Source organism: Netta rufina (assembly GCF_964035555.1).
Source record: "Netta rufina genome assembly, chromosome: 6".
NCBI lineage: Eukaryota > Metazoa > Chordata > Aves > Anseriformes > Anatidae > Netta > Netta rufina.
The window spans coordinates 30,593,130-30,612,718 of record NC_140129.1 but is presented as its reverse complement, the minus strand read 5'-3'; the positions used below and the strand labels follow the sequence as shown (position 1 = coordinate 30,612,718).

Below are 19,589 nucleotides of genomic sequence, written 5' to 3'. Positions count from 1 at the left end.
GGAAGATTAGAAAGCAGGTAACAGAAGCAATTTTAAAATCTCTATGTAATGTCAGACTCTAAGAAGGAATTTAGAATTTAGAATAGTGCAGTCGGAAGAGACCTACAAAGATCATCAAAACCAACTGCCTGACCACTTCAGGGATAAAGAAATTAGAGCACGTTATTGAGGGCATTATCAAAATGCCTCTTGAACACTGACAGGCATGGAGCATCAACTTGTATATATATGAACAACATAGACAGCTTTTAAAATAATACAGATCAGAAAAATTTGCTACTTCATTTTCTCTGGTTATTTGATCATCACATGATAACATCAAAAAAATCTTGTAATGAAAAATGACAGTTACATGCTACATCCTTTAGGAGTTTCTGTTAGTATAAAAAGTGACTGCTAGCAACGTGTTTCATTTTGCATCCTGCTCAAAGCAGAAAACAGCAATTAAGATATGAATATTGTAATAAGCATACGCTAAGGAAAAAGCTTCAGCCACACCATAGCAAAAAGAAGTTCAAAGAGGCACTGTGCCTTCAAGGTACTCTTCTGAAGTCGCATCCCCTCCCTGCTTTTTCTGGAATAACCAAGTCAGCAATGCTGGCTGCATGTTGTGCATGGTCTGTATCTTCCCCACTGTAACTAGTCACCATAGAGGAGGCCAGGCCTTAGATGTCAATTCACCAGACACACTTGTGAACGCGATCCTGCCTGCCATTTCCAATATGAGGTACCAAAAAGCCTTCAGATAGGCCATTAGAGCAGCGGTAATGCATAAAGACCATTAGAAGCAGAGGCAGAGTGTGAAACCTCTGCATCGTAAGGCACAGGATGTAACTGCCACAACTGAAAGATGCAGGTCTTTTAGCCAAGGCTATGGTGGGTTCATCACGAACAAGCCATTAGTGGCTTCCCTATACAGCAAATTATCTATCCATCTATCTATCTATCTATCTATCTATCTATCTATCTATCTATCTAATTTCTAATGTCAATACAAGACCTGCTTTTCCTGGCCACATGGAGGAGTAAAGGATTCTATCAGAAAGAGGATTTTGATTTTGGAAAGAGCTGAATCGGACACTCCACCTTCCCCCATAATTTCTGAAGCTGTCTACTTTGAGGTATGGGAGCTTCTTAAATTAAGAAGAGCTGTTTGCTAATAAAGATCACATATAAAAGTAATAAGCTGCAGCCATGTCTAGTTTTATTAAAAAAATAAATAAATAATGAATCCCCCCCAGACACCTTGCCTTATGCTTTTAAATTTAGGCCAGTTGCTGCCCTGTGGTATTGCCTAACTGATTTTACTTCCCACCATATGAAGGTGGAGAAACAGGCCTCTGGATCCCCATATGCTGTCCTGTCAATACCATTATCAACATAATGACCTACCCTCATGAGAAAACAACACAGAGGAGGAAACTGCAGTCAGATGTAGCCTAAATTCTTGCCTACAGTAGCTCTTGTCTCCACTGCAGCCAGCACTGAGGTTATAAGAGGTGAATACCCAATAAAGTAAGCTCATCTTGAGACTTTCAGAAAATTGTAAACATCTTTTTATGCATATAGTATGCATCAGATTTTATGATGCTACTGGATGAATGCAGTTATTTTCTCTTGATAGGTTCTCAGCTTAATATTTGTTTTAAGTGGCCATCAGGCTGTAAGTAAAATTGTTAGAGCCTTTTAACATAACCCCCCCAAAATCTTGAATTTGATGTTATATAAAAAATCTAAAGCTTTGATTTCTGACAGTGAGACCTATTTTATCTCTGGTCTCACAGAAAGCAATTACTAATAGGAAAGTGCAAGCATCAAGATTCATCATTATCTGCCTTCCACAAATAATCAGAGAATTTAAAACAAAGCCTTGGTTGTTACAACATTATTTAACATTTCAACACTACTAAGTGTACTGAAAGGGAAAAATGATTCACAGAAACTGACACTGTAGAAAGAAATTAAATCTTAGCAATGCCTCTGCTCAAAACTTTCTTATCGTACAGTCCTAAAACCGTAAGATTTATGTTCGAAACTTTAGACTTCCTGTAAAAAGTGAAATATAAGATAGTAGATTACCCACCCAGATGCTATAAACTGTGCCAATGGCAATGCCACTTATAGTACAGAGAAGAAATGAAGCACATTAAGGTAGCAGTATTCTGGTAAAATAAAATCTCAGTTTAGAAAGTTGAAGTCTTAAAATTACCAATTAATAAAACTATCAAATGTCTGAAATAACTCTTTCCCCTCCTGAGCGCAAAACGACCAGCTATTAAGATCACAATCTCTCCAATATGTAAGGTATTCCTACGGTCTCACTATAGCAGTAACTGAGCATCTCTCTATTCTTGCTTTTTCTCTGCAGTATGAGTCCCACTCTTCTCCAAAATGGGATTCAGTGCCCATTTCTAGAGGTTCCAGAAATGTGCTGCTCTTCCTCTGAATGTGCTTCTTCTGTTTGAATAATCCAGTTCGTTTTATTTCACTGATGAAAAAGGAGAAATGACTTTCCTACAAAACCCTGAAAAAACAATATTCCCTCAATATACTAATGAAGAAGGTAATATGCAAAAAGCAAATACGTAGATCAGAAGATAATTTAATTAAGTGGTATAGCTCAAATTTCAAACTGCTGATCTAGGTTTTACATGAAGAAAATAAAATAAAACATACAGTCCCCAGCACTTTTACCATCTCATGTGATATGAGGAGTCCTTGGATAGAAGGAGAAAGAATAGATGCTTCCAGTAAGTATCAGAGCACACACGTTTGTCTCAAATCATTTTTTTTTGACTTTTTAAATTTCCCAGAGGTAAAATTTTCTATTAGTTAGTGGTGGAAAATCCATATAATTTTGCCATATAGAATTGTGAATTTTTGTTGTTTGGCTAATTCAGCACAAACCTCAATTTAATATAGTTTTTTCCACAATCCACAGTAAAAAAAAGAAAAAGCCTCCCACATTAGAGAAATTCTATATGTATTGTAACAACCAACCAACTTGAAACGTGTACATTTAAGACTGTAATTCCATTTCAAGGTTTCAGTGACATTGATAAATCACTCAGGCTTTGCTCACTCAATTTGTGTCACCAGAATCTCTCAGTGGAATCACAGTCCTTCCACATACTGGTGAGTACACAGTGCTTTATTCGTTACATTACAGCATGTACTTAATTTAAACAAAAATTAGTCCTTGAGGGACAATTTCAAACTCACAGCAAAGCCTACGCAGTGTGCGTTACTGTACAAAATCACTCCTCTCCATTTTCTGAAAGCTCCCGGCTTTTCTTCATGTCTCACTATGCCCCAGAGGTGTGTTATCTCACTGTGGCATGACTGGCTCTGTCTTACTGCTTAGCTGCACTACCCTAGATTTATCTGTTTACTGGTTACTATTTGGATTCAGATATCCACCTATTTGGGACTGGTGTGAGGAGCCCAGGTTCCTCTTTATTGCATGCTATTGTGTTCCTGTCTTTTCTTATAAAAGGACTTGTATGAATGGTGTCAGGAGAACTCTAACAGTTAAATATTCATTAGCATTTAGAAAAGTACCCTCTTTTCTCTTTCTATGGATATTAAATTAGCTGTTATTACTCAGTAATAGGTAAGCAGCTGTTACTTCCCATCAATACTAAGTAAATCACTTTATTAAAATGTATTCAGATCTGTTTTTATTGTATCCATATGAATTCACTGGTTCCTATGGGCTTGGGAGGATTCATTACTGAGAAAGTACATAGTCATCAAAACGTCTGACACCTTTGAAATGGGATTCAGGAAACTCCTCTATTCACTGGAAAACAACCACGTTATTCCCAAAGTAGAGATGAATACACTGAGATTAACCCTCTGGTAAATATTTAATCACAAATGGTTTTATATTACAATATGTGGATCCGTTTTTTTTTGTGTTAATACACAAGAAAATGCCTCCATCTTCATTTAAGCTGTACTGAAACGCAGGTTTGGGATTTTTAAAAAATAGCTGATGTTTCTAAAAGGTGTTACAGCAATAGCTCTGTAGGCTGCAGTCCTCTGACGATATGCAGCCCATACAGTATATGTGTATATGGAGAATAGGGAGTATAGGCAGAGTAATACAAGGCAGACAGCAGCCGTGCAAACTTGCCCGTATGTTGTGGTTCATGAAGATCACTTCCAAGTTACAATACTTCCAAGAGCTGTAAGGAAATATCCCTCTTCTAGAGCAAAAGGCTTTGTCATGCTTCAGTAAGTCATGGGATGAAATAATGATACATGAATCCCCAACCTGTGGAAACAGCTGTTTTGTGGCCACAGTTCTTGGGGGAAGAGATTTAGGGAATATTCTTACTTCTGGATTTCTGATTCCAGGAACATGTGGCCCAAACTGGCAATGGCACCCTCCAGAGTCTTGCATCATTCACCTACACATCACCTCTGCCCATCTCTGCCTCCACAGCAGGGTAGCCAAAAGCAGACTTACTGGGGGCAGAACATCTGCCTGAACATCTCCTAATCCCGTCCAGAAGGTCATAAAGTTGATTCGCAAAAAAATTGGTCCAACAAGGTGCCGAGCAGGGTCTCCATCCTTTTTCCTGCTGTCCAGATGAACAAATGCACTAGTCTGCACATACTTAGTATTCACTGACGTGCAGATGTTTAGGGCTGTAGCTGTTTGTCTCTCCTGCTGCCAAGGCATGCTCCCTTCTGTTAATTTAGTTGGCGAAGCTGAAGGTCATCACGTTCATGCCAAAGCAGTGCAGCAGCCACCCTGAAGCTACACCTATGCCCAGCCTCCTACCACCTCAGTCCTGAGCTGCGTCCTGACCCCTGCCTCGGCTTTCCTTGAATGCCTGCCCCAAACAACGAACCTAACAGAGGCTTTGGAGCCTCTCCCCTAAAACTATTCCTATATGTTGTTATATTTGCATCTGCAAAGGTTTTGGGTGCATGGAGGAGGTTTTTGATTATCTTGGTGTTTCTTGCTGCATTTTAAGAACATTATTTCTTGTCCTGTCATTCAGTGTAGACAAAACAGTTTATATTCTTCCTTGCACTATCTGCACTAAAAGACTGTATTTATGTTCCTTTCAGACTTGTCTTTTTAAAGCTAAATGATCCAAAACATTTTAATAATTGCACATTCATCAAGTGTTCTAGATCACACAAGGGATCATTTCATGAATACTGCAGTGTTTATAGCTTATTATAAATCTTTATATCTTGGGTTTGTTTATTTTTTGTTCTTTTTCCCCTAAGACAATGACATCATGGAATTGTGTTCAACTTAAAGACCACATCTTTGTATAATTGTTTGTCCTACCAGTTAATCCCTGCTCTCTCTGGGCAGCTGATTATTTCTGCTTATATGTAATTACCTTGCTTTTCTCTCTATTGAATTCCGTCTTACTTTTTTTCCCAGAACACTGTTTCATTTTGCCAAGATCTTTTTTTACTTTTACTTGTCCAACTAGGTTCTATTTGAAACTACCACACTTCATATTCAAGTTTGGAGTGTGAATGGAAACTTCAGACATGACTTGATCCAGAGCGGACCTTTACAGTATCTGCAGTGAATGTTTTCATTTTGACAGATTTGCACAACCCCACAAGAATTTTGTTTATACAGTGCTTCCCTTGCTTATCCAGAATAATGGAGCATGAGGCCATCAAAAGACAAAATACACAATCTCTATTGCCGGTCCCCAGCCCACAAGCAGAGTAGCCGAATTGCCATTCTAGACTCAGTGCCCTCTCTTTTACCCAGGGAAGCACAAGCTGACACCAGGAAGTCTTTCCTTTCCCTGAACATGAGTGGAAGTGCCAACTACTGACTTGCACTGTTATTTTTTTGTATTTTATTTCACACAGGAACAGGCTGTGGGAGAGCCAGAGCTAATTATGGATAAGAAATGGAGAAGTCACCATCTGGGGATGATTTTCAGACACTGTTTCGGCGTAGGTAAACAGTAAGAACTGGACATGGCTCCTATTTGATTGAGCCTTGAAGATGTACAGTTTCATGGACTTTTATTGACCTGTATTTCAGAAAGCCCTTGAATTTGGGCCAGACATGTTGCAGCACCGGTAATTAAGTGTGCGAAAATTATTTAAAAAAAAGTACCCTATATAACAATATGTATATCTTAAATGAATGAACTTCTGTAAGCTTTAAGTTACACCGAAATACAACTTACCTTTTGAGTAAGTAAAGCCTGAACAACCTGATTAGCTACCTGAAAGAAATAGATAATATAGTTTAAGTACATGATCATATGTGTTTTTGCATAACATTACCTTCTTCTGTGGCTTTATACTCCATTTTCCATCAAAAACCACCATGAAAACTACTATTTTCATTATTTACTAGCATTTTCATCAGGTTATACTAGAAAGAATATATGAAATGCCAGTCATTACTTCTGTGCTAGTCTTTATAAACAAACATCTATCAATTTTAGTGTGACATGATAGACATTTCCTTAACTTCTGTCATCCTTTCTTTAAACTAGATTAAAACTTCACAGGTTTATATGCAGCTGTTGTGCATCAGCATGGATTGACTTGCATTCACTAGAGCTGATTTTTACCAGCTGAGGAGTCCTGAATGTTTTCATGAAGTTTAATTGCTTCTTGATTCAATATTGACAAAATGGTACATCTATCATGACAAGCAGAAACCATAAAGAGCCACAGAAAATTAAAGTACCTACTGTCATCAAAATGTGGTTGGAAGGCATTCACACCACACAGTATAATTGACTTGAATGACATTACACACCATTGATTAGTGGAACTATATATTCAATGGGGAATTGTTGAAGTTATTTATATTATACACCCTTTCTAATTTATATTTACCAGCAGGCATGGGGGGAAGAAGGAGGAATGGAAAGAAGGGCCGAGGTAAGATTTTCTGTTGATGATGTCTAACCTGCAAGTTACATTTTCAATGTAATATAAGAGTTGAAGCTAATTCATTTCTGCAAAAGATTCAGTGCCATTTGATCTAAAAGGTACCTTTGATTCGTACTCTCGCAAAATTGCCTAGTATCAGTCTTTTCCTCCGAGCTGGTCCCTAAGTTAAGGCAGCCTGTGGAACAATGGTCCAATAAAATTGCTCTATACATGATTTAACAGAAGGCAGACTAATATTAGAACGGTAATAAGCAACAGAAGTAAATATGTTGCAGTTTTGAAAAACCATGTGCCTTGCCCTATGGGCTTTCACAATCTACATCCAACAGCGTTCCTTCTGGCATATTCTTCCAACGTCTGTTTGCTCTACCTGAAAATTGAACAAGCCATATCTAATACATTATTTCTTTACTTTCTGACATGGAGTTACTTTACCAAGAACTAAAAGGTTCTTAGAAGTGTATACAAGTCTCTTGCAACAGAATTGCCTACGAAATTACACCTATACCTTTATATATTGAGTATAAATGACATGATCCTCCAAATTAGAAAAAAAAATAATTTTCCAGTGCATATGGGACAAATTTTCTAACTCTGAGTGTATGAAGTTAGGTATCTAAATGGACGTACTTGCCTATGATCCATAGCTCCCCTAGATCTCAGTAAGAAAGGTATGGAGCTAGTTTCTTAACAAAATTAGGCTATTTCATTCTTGTATCTAGCAACTTGGCAAAATGTGTTGCTATTACTATTCAAAGATTTTTAGGTCTGTATGCTTGGTGGGAACAGTGGTGGGAAGCCTCCAGTGAAATGTTCTGCAGCAACTAAGTTAATTTAGCAGTCTGTAAGTGGAATCGTGTCCAAACTTTTGCATTTCAAATGAGGTTGTCATTCTAGTCCTACAACAGGGTTAGTGTCCAGATGGAAATAAACTTCTAAGCTATAAGGTATTTATTACTTACAGGTATCAAGAGACACCATGGATATGAACAACGTAAGCCAGCACTACAAGGCGGATAGTCACAACCACCAAACTGAGACCACTGAAGGCAGAGGGACTGGTACCTGAGAATACGTGAAATTCCCACTGATATGAGACAGAACTGTGCCTCAATCCCTGCAGGCAAGAGACTTTAAAATGACTTGACCTGTGAGTCATGAAGTTAACAGGGCAAACACAAGGCATAGAACCAATGTGGCTGGTTCCTCAGTCTGCTGTTACGCAGCATATGACACTGCGTGCCTTCACACTGCCTGCCTTTCCTTTTGGCTTAATCGCCAAGATTTTTTGGTGAGATTTCTTTTTGTGGACTGCAATAAAAGAGATAAAAGATCAAGCTCCACTTTTTCCTTACACAATTATGTTTACATATACATATTATAAAGTGGTCTTAATAGAAAAGGTATAAAAGAATGAATCAGAGAAAAGAGACCCTAGTGTAACATATATTACATCTTTTACAAGTACTCAGATTTTACAGGGCTGCCTTTAATGGATTTTTACATACGCACACAGACATTTCAACTGTACTAAAATGAAAGGTGTTATATTTTATTCAAACTTCAGAATGAGTTTTTACAATGACTTTGTATTTTTTATTAGCTAAATGGATACGTATTCAATAATGTTACAGTTTAATTCTTAAAACATCAGCAAACATATTATCTAAGCTGAGTTACACAATTTCCTGCTTATAAGTATAGTGAAGCTTGACAGAAATCTCAGCTGGCACTGTAAAGTGAATAAACATGACATTACCACTTGCCAATAAACTGAGAGCTGAATTCTAGGATAGGAAACCAGGATTAGGCATGCTAACCTCAAACACTGAAGATATAGGAAGACAATCCTGGTTTTAGCATTAAATTCTTCAGAGATGGAAAGATACGTATATGTGGTATTTGTGAAATTAAATGAGCTCTTTTAAGTATTAAGTACTGGGATGATAACACTTTCTTCCAGATGTTTCTTCTAAAGTTGTTTATATATACATCCCAATATGAACAATTACTTTAAAAATCAGCGAGTATTTATTTAAATTCATGAAGGACTCTTTTTTTTCCCCACAAAAATATTAATGCAATACATTTTATTTTCCTGAGATCTCCAGTAAGAATCCTTTTTTTGGAAAGGGCTTTTTCACATGCAATACATCCTCAGAAGACTCTAGATGGAAGTGAAGGTTCTCACATTGACTGGGTTATTCACTAATTACTTTTATATCTGATCTCTATATTGGTACTGTAATGAAGCAGAATTTCCTGGGGAGCCCCCTAAGGGGATGTGCTCAGGTGGGTGCTAACTCAGGAATCCTGCAGAACTTATGATTATTAAAAAAAGATTTCGCTGCCTAAGCCAACGGTAACAACTTCTTCACCTCAGTGCTCAGAAAGGAGTAGGTCCAAGTCTGTGCCAGCTAAAACAACGCTGGCTGCAGTGTCCCTGCCAAAGCACCAGGGGAGCTCAAAGGGGAAGGAAGAGAAAAAAAGTGATACCAAACAATGGGAAAGGACAAGAAAGGGCATTGCACACACACAAAAAGATAAGCAAACAAAACAAAAAAGTAGGGAAGCACAAAACCACAGGTGACAAGAAGCACGCTCTCCTGAAAAAGTTGACACAGTGGGAGAAGATGGATACAGCTGTGATAATATCGAAGAACTGTAAACAACCAGCCTAATGTTGAAAATAATAAAGTTCAGAGCATAGTTTGATATAATTATTCATTCTTCGAACTACAACAGCATGTAAAAAATACAGCCTTGGATCAGAAATCAATCATGTTACTGCAAACACAGAATAAATACATATCATCTGTCCTTGTAGTGTGCCTGCAGTGTTTTTTCTGGGAGGGACAGTTATGGTGCTTTACACATCTCCAAAATGTAGACAGATTTTGTCCAAGACAATCTAAAAAATAATTTTAAGCTCTGTAATTTAAACTAAAGTAAATAACTATGTGGTAATTTCATCAGGCCAATGTGCTAATTTCACTCAGGCCAACGCAGACCAAGGCTCTGCAGCTGGCCCACAGTCACAGAAGAGACAGCACGCAGCCTGGTGGGAAAGTGCATCTGCAAATATACTACACTGGTGAAAGCGTGCATGTGCTGATGAAAGTCAACCTAAATTGGAAGCTTGTTGTACCACAGCTATATTGATCATGACAGTAAAATTTCAGCAAATGCTGATTGAAAATTTAAAAAGCTGGTATGAATGCATGAATTGTTATCTGCTATGTGTGGTTTAGACACTCGGTGTACTCTTTTTTCAAAGGTAGAGCTAAGAAGCCAGAGTAGGTTTTATGGTGGTTTTTTTTTTGGTTGCATGTTAGCTAATTACTTTCACTACTACGCATTCCCATTGTAGAATGAGCAAATGATTTTCACTAAGTAACACTTTAAGCTACTAAAAGTCTCAAAATTATTTTAACCTCTTGCACGTCTTGAAGAGCATTATTTCAGGAAAATGAGAGGAATAAGTAAACACCAATAAACATCTCATCATACAGAGAAAGCTGTAAGCAATAGGAGAGACACTGCCCAAAATCTTGTATGTCCTAAGGCACACATTTCTGGAATGGTAAGCATTGATGGAGTGCTCAGGCAGTAACTGATGGGTGAATTAGATAGCTGTAAATGGGAAGTCTGATCAGAAGATGAGGCATGCAGTAGAAGTCAGCCAACAGAAAGGAAAAAAAAAAAAACAAAAACAAACAAACAAACAAACAAACAAACAAACAACAACAAAAACAAACAAACAAAACCAAAACCAAAAACCAAAAAAAAAAAAAACACAAAACTGGCATAAAGACCTGGGTATGTAAACACAAGGGGGAGCAGAGAGACAATTCCTATTACATAGGAAAGCTGGGGGGGTTCTGACAGAAGCATTGCCACCTGTGTTCCACACTACAGAAAAGCAAGAGCACACAAAACCAAACAGGTAAATGATAATTTTCTCCTCTTAGGATAATTTACTGAGAGAAGGCATCCCTGCAAAAGGACATCTGTCTGACAATTTAATTCCAGAATAACAACATCTTTGGTGGCAAAGCCAGTACAGCAGTCAAGTTCCAAATATTGGTCACGGAGATACCAACTTTTTGGTGAAGACAAACAACAACAATTTACAGCAGAGGTCATGGAGTATTTATGACTGACAGACACATGTTCTTGGAATTACATAGACTGAGGTAGTACCAGAAAATTGCAGAACAACGTCAACCTTGTATGAGAGGAGAAATTTGTTTCTATTCATTTCATTGCAGTACCAGGTAAGAACACCTCTTTTTAGCTACCTTACCTCATCAAGACATCTTTCATACTGTTCTCTCTGATTTTCGTTTTCCAGAGCCAGTGCTGAATTCTCTGCCTACAATAAAATACAATAAACAAATAAATATGTATTTTAGTCAATGGGTATCTTGAATTACAGGCCAATTCATAAATTTTCTTAAGGTGAGTGCTTTGTGTTCTTCTTCAAGATCCAAAATAAAAAGCACCATACAATTTGTTTGAGTAAAAATAGTTTCTGAAATTATTCACACCATGCATTACAATTTAGAACAAAATACCAGCAGAAGTATGTCTACAGTCTCATCTTGCCAGGTGCAACAGAGTCTGCAATGAAACATTATAAAAGATCTTCATATATCTTTCTTTCTCCCTTTTTTACTCTTAGAGTGAACTTGCTGTCTGAGGAAGCCACTTGGAAGCGAACAGAAGCAGCTACTATCAAAAGGTAATGATGGGCAATCTTATGTAAACATTTACTCATGGCAGCTTTTCATAAGCCAGGTTTCTGCATCGAGTAACTCCAGATGCACTGACATGTAATAGATAATTGGGAAATTACATCCTTTAGCAAAACCAGAGAAATGTATTAATCTTTACCTTAAAAAAGCTACCAGCACTTTAAGAATACAAGTGGTATTTTAGTACCTCTAAATGCAATCTTAAAGTCAGAATTTTTTTCTCTAGTGTATGTCAGTTTAAATATGATAAAGTTTTCTGTACAGTAGTGCCTTTTATCTATCTTTAATTTCCATTACACTCATGTTTTTGCATAGTGCAAACTTCAGAATGGCAGAATCTGGTACATAAATTAAAGGAAATCAATGCATTTTTCTATATATTATGACTTGGACTTTAGGAATACTGTCAGTGTTAGAAAAGGAAAATCTCTTAAGTGAGATGTATACAGCTGCATCAGAACAAGTTTCAACTAGTTTTCTTTTAAAGACTGAGAAACTAAAACAATATATAAAAAGCTGTGAGTTAAAGCAGGCTCCAGAAAGCTCTTTGCCTCCCCTGTATAACTTCTCATCACGTAACCATAACACCACAATCACTGCATTCAGATAATTACAACTATTATACAATTTACATTACTCGCTTCACTTTAACTGTTCTGTCAATCTGTAAAAGTTTAACAAGTGCTGTTTCAGAAGAGTCATGGTTATATAATACAACACTCATAAATATGGTTAATGCATAATATTAGGAGAAAAATTAATGCAATGTACTGCATGGAAAGAGTCTACAGAAAGATGCACAGTTATCACTTCTGTGTTAAGAAAGGTCAATGATTCAGCAAAATGAAAAGCCCTAAGTCCAATAAATTCATTTGTGGTCACTGTGGTCACAGTCCAAGCTAGCAAAGGTGGTAAAATGCTCAGCGTAATATTTTCACAGTGCTTCCTCCCAATGGATTCAACATATGGCTATAAAAAGTCTATGGGTGATCCTGCAGGGAGCAACGTAAGACGAGCGAACAAAAAATACAGATGCAGAAGTAGCAAGGTAGAAGTAGCAGAAGCCACAAAAAGCAAGAGCAGCCATAAGAAATCAGGAGCTGGAGGGTAAATAGTCCTCCTCTACACTGAAGACGCTACCACATACAGTTATCAGTTTGCTTTTACAGATGCATTCCTGCAGATTGATTGATAAAATAAAGAGACGATTGCTATATAAAAAGGTATTTCTATGAGTTAAAGATCTTCAGATGTTTTCTCTATGACTATCACCTTAAAATGTCATCCAAGATAAATTCTTACTGTTTTGAAGCTCTCATTAAAGGATTAGTCTGCACGGCCGTTTAACTCACTCATGTGGTGTACCTTTGGGTTTAATTTTTGGAATTTTCATTTTCCATAATGTGAAAATATACTGTGTGATTTTATCCTAGAACAGTCCGAGCAGATTGCTTCCATATAGAGATGTCTAAAAGACCTACTACCTGCAGTTGTACTATACAAAATACCCAGAAAAGTCCCCATTATTTCTTAGTACTTTTTTCCTTTGAATGCTGTGAGGTTTTAAAATGGAAGCTAAGCCTTCCTGGCTCTGTTAGCTGAATCTCTGATTTCAGTGAGCTACCCCTTTACAAGCAGGCTACCAAAATTAGGAAATCTGAACTTGACAGCATTATAAATAAATGGTACATTTTTCCTCTTATCAAGCCATAGTGGAAACATCTGTATAATAAAACCCTTTTCACACCAGTAGCTCTGAAAGTGCAGAGAAAGGATGTAATGCAGCCAATGTTAGCTTGACTTCTGTGCTTCTTGATTGCTGAGCAAATCATGCCCATTTATTTGGCGTTTTTGTAATGAGGACTGGACTAGAAGGGAACACTTGACCGACTTTGCTTAAGATTCTGTGCCACTTCCCACAACGTGGGAAAACCAGGACTTGATACACTAAATCACCCTATTCAGCAACTGAATACTTGATAATAATCCACAATCCCCCAAAAGTATTCATTTAGAAAATCTGTAATAGCACTTGTGGTCTCAAAACCCTGCCTCCTAATCCAAACCTTCATTTATTTAACAGAAACCACTGGGCTTTGTTGCTGCCGTACGTCTGCTCTTTCTTGCTCAGAGGGACCTGCCCACCTCTGAGCCCACCTCCAGTATTGCTCATTCCGGGCATCTTCCGCCTGTTAAACAAAGTAGGTCTCATTGGAGAAATCACTATTACATTTTATTTTCATTTTTATTTTCAGGCCGTGCTTTTAGTAGGCTAAGCCGCAATAAGAAGCCCCCACTTCTCTCAGCATGAAGGCTATTGCATGCTTGCAGGCACCCAGAGGCAGTGGCAGAGAAGTACTGACCCCTCTCCAGTCATTTCTCCCACACACAGATAGCCTAGCAGGGCAGCAAAATCGAGACTGCTGAGAATACCCTCTGAGATACCACCTCATTTCTACGGTGATTTCTAGTCTTAGGCATAGCTATCATCTAGGTATTTATATGTATTTTGCTACAGATGGAAATAAAACACCTCTGCCCTTCAGCCTCACAGGCACTAGAAGCAATGCAGCCCAGCAAGCTGCTGCAGGCACACGACATTCAGCACTTGCCAGCAGCGCCCATAGGCAAGCCTGTGTTTTCTTGGGGGTCAGCTCCCAAAGCATGGTATCATCCTTACAGCCAGAAGTAACTGTGCAGAGCTTACCACTAAATGAAACATTGCACGTGGCTTTTGGGTCATCACAGAGTCAAGGATCCTACAGATGTCGGAACAGAGGGACTTCCTAGTTCTGATTTGGAAAAATTATTGCCCACAAAAGTCTCTCCAAACATTGGAAAATTTAAATATTTCAGTCAAGACTTGGGAAATGTTAAACAGCCGTCAGCTGCCTTAATTAGAGACAGCTTTGTTATGAATGGTGAGAGTGAGTTTATGGAAAATCAATTTGAAATTGAAAACTTCAAATTACTTTGCATAAACCAGAAGTAACACTGCTAAGATACACTCATTACAAAAGACTTTGTCAGCTCTAATTTTAATCCTTTTCTTGGGGTGGAAACCATAGCCATAGTAACAATGATGATCTTCAGGTCAACTAAGAGTCTTCTTTCTCCTTCACAGATGCTGAAGAAAACTACTTTCACCTACATGAAACAGCTTTCACCTCAAATGAAACAGCTGCTCACTGTTTCATTTGAGACCAATAACAGACAGACTACAGGACTGATACTCTGAGGTTCAGTCCTGTTCGTGCTGAAGTCGATAAGAATCTGACATTTGTTTCCTATGAATGAAGATCCAAGCCCAATGCAAAGAAATAAACTATATTTATTTTCACATTACACACTGTTTCCTTAAAACTATTTTTTTTTCTCTGGGACAGCAGGAAGCTCCTTGGTTCACAATGACTTATTGCTCTTGATGCTATAGAAGAAACAAGGAGACAGAAAGCAGCCATGGCTTTTTTCACATTACTAAAAACGTGTTACTATACCCGATCAGTAAAGGCACACCAATTAATTACAATTTAAAAAAAATAATAATTGTAAAATGGTAATGATCGTTATGATAGCCTTAACACCAAGAAACAAGGAGCATCTATTCAAGCACGATATTCACCTATCCTTCACATTCTTGTGAAAATCATCTTCACCTGAAGTCTAAAATGCATGTCAAATATACCCTTAACACGGTCATACTTACTATTTTGTTAAAAACAAACAAACAAACAAACAACAACAAAAAACACAACACAAATATCCCCCTAACACTTCCCCCCAAAAAAGAAGTGCTATCTTCCCAGAAGTATTTATTACCAGTAGGCTCTGAGACAAAAAGTGCTCTGCTGCCTTCCATTTTTTTCTGAGTTTTTATATCCTCAAGATATCCTCACCCACACTGATAGAGCCTGGCACCTTTCAGCTAAATAATATCAGACTATAAATAGCTGAAATCAATATGCTCATCATAAATATACTCTTACATCGATACACACATTTAGGATGATTTCTTCATTCTCTCCTCTTCCCTCTTAACCGTCTCAGAGAGGATTATTAGAACAGGTTAAGGACTGCCGACTAGCTATACTTTGTTCAGCACTTACCCGTGTTTGGTAGGAGTGGCAGACATTCTCGTGTCTGAGAACGCCATGAGACATCCATGTCTCCTCCAGATTTGCCTCTCTAAGTGGCACTTGAGAGGACATCTCTCACTTAACATCTTGCAAAAGCCCTTTCTGTGTGCTTCTTGAAAGAAGAGTGAAATGCTTAAATCATGTTTGAAATGAGATTTGGATTTTAGTCCCTAAAGTGCTTTTCAAAAAGTTTAATCTTAACCTTTATGTGCCTTGATTTATTAAGGCAGGAGAACAGGAACAACATTTTGTTATTTAGCTAGCCTATTTCAATGCGATAAGAACGAGGATATGCTGGGTGCTTTGGGGTCTTTATGTGAAGAATTACTTAATGTACCTATTAGGGAATCTTCAACAGCCAGTCCTCTACACCTTTAGCACCACGCTGAAAAGAATTAAAACACCAAAGTTTCTGCTAGAAGACATGAATAAAAGAGAAGCACATAAAACCAGTTGTCCTTATTCAACCATTGTAGAGTTGAAACAACATAAAAGAATGGGTGGAAGAAGGGAGAAGAAAAGGAAGGATAGAAAGCATTTACTGTGCACTGAGGGAAAAGCAGATGAAGGTCTAAAGGTTGTGTGTCAAGTTAGCAGCTCAACATGCTTTGAAGGTATCATCAATAAAGGTCAAGAGGAACAAAGTTATGACAGTGAACTTTAAAATCCCTGACAGAATGCTACAACAGTGGTTACCATGTGCACTTCTTTGCTATTCATACTAAACCATTAGTGCGTTTATAGAAAGGTTTATCGATTTACACAGACACTCATTTGTCATGCCCCGTGCAGTATATTAATAGCTGTCCAAGCACTTCAGAAGTGCTCAGCAATTTCTTCATGCTTTCAGCCTCTGATTTTGTATACTTCTGTGGTCACAGCTGCATACAGCACACGATTAGAGAGGTTACAGCCTGTTGCTGGTAAAAGTAAGTAACAACATTGTTGTAATCTTCCCCTAGGTCCTTATGAGGTCCTTATGGCTTTTTTTTTTTTTTTTTTGCTAAGCTGCCACCCCAGGAAGAGTTTACCACTTGAACCACCTCCATATATTTGGTCGCAGGAAACCTGGTATTATTCTGCTCACCTTACCCAGAAAACTTGTCCTTTGAGATCTAGCCCAGTAATCACACTTTCTTTTCAATTAAACAAGTTGTCAGACTAAAGTTTAACATCAGAGTTATGCTGGCTAGAAGTAGATAAAATGGCATCTTTGCTTTAAACTCAACGTAACGATAGGAACAACAGCCTAAATTTATTTCTAGCAGTTCAGAAGCATTGCCACCGGCCATTTGACGGTGTTTTTTATGTTGCTACAGATGTCTCCTTGCTAGGGATAAGCTGGGAACTGCTCCCCACAACCTGTCAGCACCGGGCTGCTCCCCGATCCTGCCCTGCAGCAGGACAATGCCAGAGAGCCCCAGAGCCTCCCTGCCGAGCTGTTCCCCCCCCCAGGGCAGTGACTGACTGGGGAAAGCCATGTGCTGATGGAGTAACAGAGCACTGGGCAGGCTAATACTTAACTGAACACTACCAGATGCTTTTTCAACTGTTCCAGTCTCATCTGTTTCTTCCACCTCGTGGAGATGGGGAAAAAGCAGCAAGAAGGACAAATTATTGATATGACAGCCAAGCTTCTCACCCTTGCTTGGGAACACAGGGGCCCTAAGCCTTGTCAACTGCAGCATTTGCAGATTTCTTTTCAGCATGATAAAATAGTCTTTCCTCTTCAACCGCACTTATAAGATTTGACACATTTTATCTGAAATATTCAGCCAACGCTCAACACAATTCAAAAAAAAAAACAGGATGAAAGCAACGCATGCTATTTTAAATTACAAAATACAGAACCATAAAAGAGTTAACCATAATTCTGTCTGTAAGAAGGCCACAAAAAAGCTCTCTGGGAGGGATCATTCTTGAAATTAAAAATTTTAGTCTTGTTTTTTAGTTCTTTACTGACGCAAAAATCCCATGAGATCAGAAGAAGCCACCACCGGCTCTCACAAGCAGCCTATCTCACAGCCGTGCTGAATTACAGCTGTGCTGCCAGCAAAGTGGGGTTGTAGCCTTGCAGATAGCAGCATAACCTTCTTGTTTTAATGTATGCTAGAAATCAGAAGATTATTCAACATCAAAAGGCTAACCACTTAAGACTATGTAAAAACTTGGCTTTAAATGTTTTTAAGTAAAAGCAGCCCAAGGTCTCTGCAGCTGCATATGGTGTTTTACGAATTATTGATGAGCTGATTCGTGTATTTAAACAGGAATTTACACTGGAGATTATATTAGCTTTAAAAATCATACAGATTTCATGCTGCCAGAGATCAGAAAACAGAACTTGCCCGTTATTTGCCCAGATCTGGAGCAGATGGAAGGAGACCCAACCCTGGGTCCTGGACAGGGCTCACAGGCAGGGAGCTCCTCTCCTGCCCACTGAGTGTCTCCCACTTCCCATGGGAAGACAAAACTGGTTCTCGGCTTACATGGCAAAGCCTCCTTTTTGTAAGGGGACAGCTATAACCTAATCCTTCAAACCTACTTTTGCTGGAGGAACGTATGAACTTCAGCAGATGAGCCAAACAAACCCAAATGAAATGATTCATACACATCTGATGAGACTGCCTCCTAAAATGTGCTAAAAATGAACCTCATATTCCTGGGAATTCCTCTGTGATTCCCCTCCCCCTCCCCCTCCCCCCCTGTTGTTATTTCCAGAAGCTGTGGCTGGAAATTTTTAACTGGTTCAAGCATGGTAATATTTGTCTTCTTTTTATTATTTTGGTTGACTCTAATGTGTTTAAGAATGACAAGCCTTTAAAACCTTCAACATTTTCCCTCCTGACACCACAGAAATGTCTGGAGTTGACATTTTAAAGAGAAGGTTAGGAATGGATCTAGCAAAACAGACTGCCCAGGCTTATCTTCCAGCAAATAAATATCTAGGCTACCAACAGATCTATCAATAATAGCTTTGTCTGTTTGCTTGCATACAAATTGTAGCAAATGGCAAATTCTAGCATTATTTACTGAGACTATAATAGACTTACAATATGCCCACTGGCAATGCACTGTCAATACAGGCCTTTGAACAAATAGGTTAAAATTGTGAAGGATGACATTTTTTTTCCCCAAAAATTATTCCAAATGATCACCAATAAAACATTTTTGAGGACAAGAAGTAAATAGATACAAATAAGCAAAGACAGGCGGTATAAAGCCATGTGTATTTTCTGAAGTTAAAGATACACGTATAGGGGTAATTGTACATGTACTGTGCACACACTTGACGAAGCACAAAAGTATGAGTATGGAGACCCAAAAGCCCCAGCAGAACTCCTGCTTTTCACCGCTCATCCTCCGCACAAAGCACTAAGCTGTGCACCTTGGTGTGACGCCACGCTCTGCACAGGGACTGCGGCACTCAGCTCGCCTGTAAACCATAGGCGAGACACCTCTCAGCAGCCCCAAGAAGCTCTGTGCTATGGACCTGTTGACTTGGGCAGCAGGAAGGAGGAATGCTGGAAGTCATTCACCCATCCCAAAAATGCCACTGTGCCAACAGTGCAGGGCATCTCCCTAGGAGCATGCACCTGAGCACGATGCTACAGGCTACAACACCATCACAAAATTGTACGACATAAGACTGAAATGTTATGCAAGGAACTGTGCGTGCCTATCACAAAATTTGTTTATTTTCTGATTTTCCAGTATTTACATTTGGTGATCCTTCCCCTTGCAAGTTGTGAACCTGAGGCAGCTGCTCGATCTCCTTCATTTTCCTCTT

At 38.5% G+C, this 19,589-nt stretch overlaps 1 protein-coding gene across 1 annotated transcript in view; it reads right to left on the bottom strand.

The window, feature by feature from the left end:
• The window catches only part of NCKAP5 (NCK associated protein 5), a gene marked incomplete at both ends in the record, with an annotated part of 351,457 nt that overhangs the window by 92,592 nt on the left and 239,276 nt on the right, over positions 1–19,589 (bottom strand). Inside the window, 2 exons of the mRNA XM_084289510.1 lie at positions 6,189–6,227; positions 11,216–11,284. Coding sequence (XP_084145636.1) covers positions 6,189–6,227; positions 11,216–11,284 — 108 coding nt within the window. The remainder of the gene's footprint in view (positions 1–6,188; positions 6,228–11,215; positions 11,285–19,589) is intronic.